The 7,993-nt window shown below is 49.9% G+C and overlaps 1 protein-coding gene across 1 annotated transcript; it reads left to right on the top strand.

Annotated features, from left to right (window-relative positions):
• The first annotated feature begins 5,583 nt into the window (after positions 1-5,583).
• Positions 5,584-6,659, top strand: LOC125553912. Its single transcript, XM_048717561.1, has one exon. It carries the CDS (start codon positions 5,797-5,799, stop codon positions 6,391-6,393), a length of 597 nt encoding a protein of 198 aa, XP_048573518.1. The 5' UTR covers positions 5,584-5,796; the 3' UTR covers positions 6,394-6,659.
• Positions 6,660-7,993: the final 1,334 nt, after the last annotated feature.

Here is a 7,993-nt window from a genome sequence, read left to right as displayed (position 1 = left end):
GGGCCAGGCCCACCTCTCTCCTAGGTGGTCGGAACCTGCCCTGTCGCTCCACCTCAAAGATCCACTCACGGGTGCTCCTACGAGCCGACCCGTCTTTAATCACCACATGTATCATGTACAAAAGTATATAGTATATCCCCGTGATCAACTCCCGAGTGATCACGGCCCGATAGTATAGCATGGCAGACGGACAAGGATGTAGGGCCACTGATGAAAAACTAGCATCCTATACTAAGCATTAGGATTGCAGGTAAGGTAACAACAGTAGTAACAAGGACAGGCTATGCATCAGTATAGGATTAACGGGAAGCAGTAACATGCTACACTACTCTAATGCAAGCAGTATAGAGAAGAGTAGGCGATATCTGGTGATCAAAGGGGGGGCTTGCCTGGTTGCTCTGGCAAGAGAGAGGGGTCGTCAACTCCGTAGTCGTACTGGGTAGCAGCGGCGTCGGTCTCGGTGTCTAGCGAGAGAAGAGGGGGAGAAACAATAAATATTTAAGCAAACAGATGCATAGCGATGCATGACATGACAAAGCGTGGTGCTAGGTGTGCCCTAGCGCGGTACGAGGTGGTACCGGTGAAGGGGGAAAACATCCGGGAAAGTATCCCCGGTGTTTCGCGTTTTCGGGCAGAGGAGCCGGAGGGGGAAAGTTGCGAGTTCGATAGGTTAGGGAGGTGTGGCGGACGAACGGGTTGCGTATCCGGAATCGTCTCGCCGTTCTGAGCAACTTTCATGTACAAAGTTTTTCGATCCGAGCTACGGTTTATTTTATATTAATTTTAAAAGATTTAAATCAATTTTAGGATTTATTTAATTAATTTAATCAACATTATCCAGAATAGTGTCTGCTGACGTCATCATGACGTCAGCATGACGTCAGCAGTCAACAGGGAGTTGACTGGGTCAATCTGATGTGTGGGTCCTGCATGTCATACACTGTTTACTCTAATTAGGATCTAACTAATCTAATCACAGTTTAATTAACTCACAATACTTAATTAGGTTAACTAAACAAGATTAATTAAGTTAATTAATTCACTAAATAATTAATTAATTATTAATTAATATTTTTTTAATTCCTTTTTTTTTGCTCTCTTTTTTTTAACGTTCTGGGGCCGGGCCCCACATGTCAGTGGCCCAAAGGCATAACGGGCGCGCGGGCTTGCGGGCGTCCGACCCAGGAGAGGGTCCAGTGGCATAAACGGGCGCCGGCGCCGGGCGACGACCGGGACCGCGGCGAGGGTGGCCGAAATGGGGCGGCGCCGGCGATGCTGGGCAGCGGGGGGGTGGGGCAGAGGTAGTAGCTGCCGCAGCAGTGGCGGGCGATGCGAAGGCAGGCGGGCACGACGGCCGCTGCGGTCGTGCGCGCACGGGGAGGAGGAAAGTGGGGGCGCGTGCAGGCTTGAGGGCACGCCGGCGCGGCAACGCGGCGGGGGGAGAGGCGGGAGGCGGGGCACGGTGTGCTGCGGTGGTCGAAGCTGACGGGCACGGCGGAACGTGCGTGCAAAGGCCGCAGCCAGGGGGTGCGCCCCGGCGCGGGCGAGCGAGAGGGGAGGCACGGGGCTGTGCGGGGGCGCGTGCGGGAGCAGAGCTCCAGGGGGGGGGGGGGCGGAGCCATGGGGCTCGTCCGACCTGAGACGAGGCGGGCGCGAGCGTGCGGCGGAGAGGGGAGAGGAGGCCGAGGGCCTCACCGGGGTGCGTAGGGTCTGGGGAGCGGGGGTTGAGGAGGAAGACGGCGACGACGCCGTAGAGGAGCAGTCCGGTGATGGGGGGGTCCGGCGACGGGGAGGTCGAGGCGGAGGCGAGGTCGAATGCGGCGAGGTGGCGCGTCGGGGGCGATGGACGACGGCACGGCGGCGTCCAGAGGAGGACGGGGAGCGCGGTGGCGGTCTGGGGGCGACAAGCGGCGGAGTCGAACGCCCCCGTTCCCGATCTGGATCGGGGAGGGAGAGCGAGGAGTGGGGGGGAGTGGGGAGTGGTGGGTTAGGGTTTGGGGGGGGAATGGATAAGGGGAGGGGGGAAAGGCCGGTTGGGCCTGCGCCCGAATGGGCCGGCCAACTGGGCCAGTAGGCCGTGGGAGGGGGGGTTCCCTCTTTCTTCTCTTTTTTTTGTTAGTTTCTTTCTTTTATTTATTTTCCTTTTCTGTCTTTATTTATTTTAAAATACTTAGGCAGTTTTATAAAATTGTGTTTATTACACCATATTGACCTATGTAAAATATGGCATCTCCCGAACACTTTTGTTTTAAATTTTGAAAAACTTTTATTGTTTGCTTTGATTTTGAAATTTGAATTCGAATGGGATTGAATCATCGCGAGGTTTACAACAGTAAGAGTGGTGACGAGGCATCATTAGCAGAGGTTACTGTAGCTTGATTATCCGGGCGTTACAGTACTCCTCTGTCTCGCGGCGGAGGAGCGACGGCGGCGACTATAGGCCACGGTTCGTGTACTTCCGGGCGGCTCGCTTCCTCGTGTCGTTAGCTTTGACGCACCGCTGCCGCTCGGGGTCGTCGCTACCGCCGGAGCGGTGGCCCGAGCTCCACATCCCACGCCACATGGTGGATTGCGGTGGCGGATTCGAGTCACTGACGGTGAGGAACCGAGAGGGGAGAGGGGAGAGGGGGGATTGCGGCGGTGCACGGATAGGGTTTCGACCCGTATTCCAGCCGCAAACCTGTAGATATACTGCGTGGAAGGGGGTGGTTTGCGGGTCACCGTAAAAACATTTAAGGGCCGGGCGACTATACGGGCTCTGGTCTGGCCAAAAAAAGACCAAACCCGTATAGTCGCCGGATTTTTACATTTACGTGTTTTTAAGGAGTCTGGTAGAAATGCTCCAACTCTGCAAACGCATGGATTGTCAGGTTTAGTTGGTTTGGTCAAACTGACGTCCCACTCCGACGTAGAGTAGAGTAGAGACGTACAATGCTTAATCAAACAGAAGTGCCATGGCACATGGATCACGCCATGTATTGCAGACGGAATAATTATACTAGCAAGCAATCACGGCCTAAACGCTAACCACCTGTTTCGTTGCAAGGTTACAACTAACTAAGGAAACCCAGTGTCACCATGATGATGAGATAACTAATGCAAGCAGATCTTTCTTTAGATTTTTTTGCCCTTCTGATCGTATGCATGCAAAACCATATATAGTACAGTACATCTAGTATAGGACTATAGGTACACGACCCTTCAACAGAATCGCTTGAGCAAGAAGCGAGATGTCGTTTTCAAACAGGGGAGAGTTGGGTTCCGGGCCAACCCGGACGCCGGTTGGTCGAACTGGATTATTAGATTATACAGGTGCCGGCTGGTCCAAGGAGGAGACAAGTTACACGGACTAGATTTATTAGCTTGCCTCCTGCAGATCGAAGCTTCGTGCTGACCTGGTTGGTGCGCATCCGTCTCCGATGAAACCGAAGCCACCATGGATTCCTATCGACCACCGTCGCCACGGCAGCAAGTTGGCCGGGCTCAAGTCGCACGCCATTCTGTCGCTCCTTGGCCTCACTTGAGCTGTTGAGCATGCAGCTAGACTCCGGAAGAAACTGACTCATGGTGCTGCCTAATTTGATGTGACCTTTCTTCTTGGACAGGGGATGGCGATGGGTAGAGTGCTACTATCACAGTGTCCCCTTTCCGTTCTGCACCCAGAAAGAATCCTCTAGCTGGTATTTCTGCTAAAATCTCCTAGGAGTAGATTGGCTGTTCTAATAATTAAGCACTGTCCTCGTAAGTAATGCATGCAGTTTATTCATTTGTTGTGACGGGTAGATTGGTTGTGACTTTTTTTTTCAACACAGTACAAACATAGATGTTCATACATGCACATATACACTCACTCTATTAACGTACGTACGTACACCCTACTCATATGAGGACACACATCACCGAAAGGCCTGAAATAAATTCAGAAAAATACAAACACATGTATTAGTCTAGGATTTGAACCCTGATACTGGGATACCATTTATCTTTCTAACCATCCAACCGTAGTTTGATTCGCAGATTGTCTGTGACCTATGACTCGTGCTGGCAAGTACTAGCAACTACACCATTGATATTACTGCTCCATCACAAAAAGTAAGCAAAATAACCAACACGAACCGTTGTATTAATTAATAACTAGCTAGGCAACATGATCATTGAGGAATGGACAAGCAAGTTCCTCTCAAGCAAAGCATACGGTCCAGTGGCTTCGGTGTGGACAAGACAGGGGCTATGCACACCGTTTCCATGTGTTTCCATGGTGTTGCTAATAGTACTACTAGTACTACTCAAAGACTATTGTTAGAACTTGAGCGTCAAGAGTAAGGATCACTGTACATAAAGCAAGGTTGGCATAGACTGTGCTTTGCAGCAATGGTGCTTGGAAGTAGAAGCATGGCAATTATGAGTGTCACTACTAGATGCTAAGTACCCAGGCCTCCATCACGGTAGGGCCAGCACTCTGCCAAACTCTGTCCGTAGAAGTCCATATTCTCCCTGTCCAGTATTTCCCAGCATTAATTGGTTGACCTCAACATCTTTCTGTCTTCGTTTCTTTATCTTCAGTCTTCGTTCATGATGTTACTCTACTACTAGAGATGGAATTAGCTAAGCTAGCACCCATGTCTCCGGACACAATGCTTCTGGTCTGAAAATCTTCAACGTGCAGGACGATCATGATCTCGTCAACTTCGTAGGTGCATTTAACCAAATCGCATACGCACAGGAGACAGCCCATCAAGCTCAGCACAGCTATATACGTACACGTATTAGTTTGCTGCTCGTCCTTATTTTACATTATGAACAATGCAATGCGAAACCCAAACCAACAAGCAGGGGAGAGGCCCCGGTTCATCAGACGCGGGCAGGAAGACGCGCTTGTGATTATTCTAGGGCTACTAGCTAGCCGGCCAACTAATGCTGTGCAACAACAGTAGTAGTGCTATAACGGAGACTTGGATTCTGTTCCAAGCTAGCTACCGATCTCACGAGGAATGGAGGAGCACGCAGCGGCCGGCCGGCCGGAGCGCGAAATGGTCGCACGTCGCCTTCGGTCGGAGCTGAGACAAAAAGTACGCATACATACATCTATCCAGCCCGACCCAACTCGATCATCACCACACACCACACACCACACCGGTAGTCGCCAACCAAATCACCCATTCTCGACTCTATTTCTTTCTACTGTAGTTTTTTTCCCCTCTCTTTTCTCCTAGTACCATAAACCCTTTCCCTGATACTTCCGCTTGGAAGCCTCGCGTACACACACTGCAGCCAGCCAATTCCCGTTCTCCAGAATCTTCAAAAAGAATTACATCATTGTCCAAAATCTTCATGATCGTCAGGAACGTTCCAAAGAATTTATTGTTAGGTTGTGTAGTACTCCTGCGACGATTTTGTCCCAAAGTTGAGTGCGTTCACAAGAGAACGGTACGTCGCACGGCACGGAGAAAAACAAGTCGAAGCGGGCGTGACGGTGCAGCGCGTCAAGTACGAGTCAACGCGCCAACGACCTCACTTTCACGGGGACGGGGGAGAGGAGCAGCTCGGTTTCAAACCCAACCCGCCATTTCTTGGCTTCTTCTTCTCTGCTTGCCCGGCCAACCTAAACCCCCTCCACACTTTTTTATAACCTATGACCGACCTCAAAGTTTACCAGGAAGCATTCGCTCCCATCCCACCCCACCGTTTTAATACCACCCTCCGTCCCAACCATCCCTCCTCCCACCGCGCCATTAGCAGAGCTTAACCCATTGCCGATCGAGCAGGCAGATATCGTGTGTGCATAGCGAGAGCGGCATGGGGAACCTGATCTCGGCGGGCGCGGCGGCGGGCGCGAGCGGAGGGAAGGTGGTGATGGCGGACGGGAGCGTGCGGGCGCTCAGCGAGCCCGTGTCCGTGGCGGAGCTCATGATGGACCACCCGCGCCACTTCGTCGTCGACGCGCGCCTGCTGCAGCAGCGGAAGGGCGCCGCAGCCGGCGGGGCCAGCAAGGTCGCGCCGCTGCCGGCCGACCACGTGCTGGGCGCGGGCGGCGTCTACGTCCTGCTGCCGGCCACCCGCGGCAAGGTGTCCGCCGAGGAGGCGCGGCGCGTGCTCACGGCGTCGCGGTCGCTGGCGCGCTCCAGGTCAATGCCGGGCGGGCTGCGGAGGAAGCTCTCGTCCAGGAAGAGCCGGGAAGCCGACGACGCCGATAGGTCGGCCAAGAACGAGGCGGCGGCGGCGGCTGTGGCAGAAATGGAGAGGAGGGAGGAGGCGGCGGCGACGGCGGACGGGTTCGAGGAGCACCGCCCGGAGTTCTTGAGCCGGGAGCTGTCGTGCCGGGGGTGGAAGCCGAGCCTGAACACCATCGAAGAGCGTGTCATTCCCAAGAAGGTGTCCCATTGGCTCTTCTGAATTTCTTTCCGATGGATGACCAGACAAGGTGAGCCGAGTAGTAGGCTTCTTTGACTTGTCATCAGGATCTAGTCTCTTCTTCCTTGCTTCCTTTTTTTTCTTCGTTCAAATGCTTGTTCTGTCAACTGCATGTGTTTGCATGTGATGAGATAGTGCAAGTGAAATTAAGCCCCCGTGTAACTATAAGATTGATTAGTTGGATGGTTGAGCGCTGTGGATCAATATGGAAATTAATCGAATTGCAATGAAATCGTAATCTCAGATCATGGTTCCTGAATTGTGATTCTCCGGGCTTATTCAATAAATTGCTACAGATTGAAACAACAAAAAAACCCTACGGATACACTAAATTAGATAAAATGACACTAAGAGGGGAGTCAACGTGTCATTTCTGGTGCCATGCGAACGATCGAGTGAGTAACAAAAGTATTTCTCCTAACCCACATGTAAGTGACATAGGCGGCGAGGGGTAAAAATATCCAAATAATGTTTCGGAGATAGTCAAACTCCTTTGCTTGGACGAAAACAACATAGAGAGGGGTATTTTCATAAGCGCACTAGACAGAAGAGGGGCAAAGTTAAACACATGATATTTTTAGAGGCAAAGATGAGAGTGGGCGCAAATTAGGGAAAGAATGGAATTGTCCCTAAATATTTTCTGCATGCAGATTTCATTATAAGTGTTGTTAGTGTGTTGTCTAAACAGAATGATGAGTTGCTAGCAAATCAACTGAAATTGCATGCGATGTTGAATTGGGTGAGCTTAATAAAGGGAAAGGGGCAAATTAAATAGGCTCGTTACAGAGGTCTGGACACACAAGATGGAGTTCTCATTTCAAGTCAATTAATAATTTGAGGAAGGTGTTTGGTGCTACGATTGCATTTCTAGGGAGCATAGCAAATGAGTATTCAGTCACACTGATATTCTCGTGGAGACGAAGTGGACGCCTTAAACATGAATATCTCTTTTGATTTTGTATTCATTCTGCACCTCGTGGAGAAAATTATGGAGATCACATATGCCTTGTGTCAAATGCTCCAAAGGAAGTCTTTGGACAGTTTAAACGCATTAGATTGTGCTTGGTTGTAACATCCCAATTTTCAATTTGGAATGTTATACACTAGATCATCATTGCATATCATATTTTATTGCATTTTAGGTTGATCCTAGAAAATCCTACGCAACTCAAGGACCCTTGGAGAGAGTTGGAGATTTCGTTATTTTCATATTTGAGTTTTCTCAAATTTTGAAATTAGGATCATTTGATTTTATTTATTTTATCTTCAATTATTTCTATTATCAAAATATGAGAGAGGGAATAAAATGACTTTTCCAAAATAAAGAAATACTAAGATTTAATAAAAAATCAAATAAGATTTTATTTTGGTTTTATTTGCTATTTCATTTGAATTTAGGAAAAATGTGTGTTTTTTAAAATTGCATTTAGGCCCTAAATAAATGTTCATCCTGTGCGGCTTGATTTTAGAAGCCGGGAAAAATTTATTTCAGGATTTTTGGAGTCCGTTTAGTATTCCTTTTTTTCTGAGCGTAACTATTTCAAGAAAAAAACGCGGAACCGACTTACCGGGCCGTGTCCGA

Source organism: Triticum urartu, chromosome 4 (assembly GCF_003073215.2).
Source record: "Triticum urartu cultivar G1812 chromosome 4, Tu2.1, whole genome shotgun sequence".
In the NCBI taxonomy this organism is placed as follows: Eukaryota; Viridiplantae; Streptophyta; class Magnoliopsida; order Poales; family Poaceae; genus Triticum; species Triticum urartu.
The sequence above is the reverse complement of the archived record's forward strand: the minus strand, read 5'-3'. Positions and strand labels throughout refer to the sequence as shown.

What these genes read in the sequence shown, in the direction of transcription:
- LOC125553912 (XM_048717561.1), top strand. Translation starts at nt 5,797, where the DNA reads ATGGGGAACCTGATCTCGGCGGGCGCGGCGGCGGGCGCGAGCGGAGGG.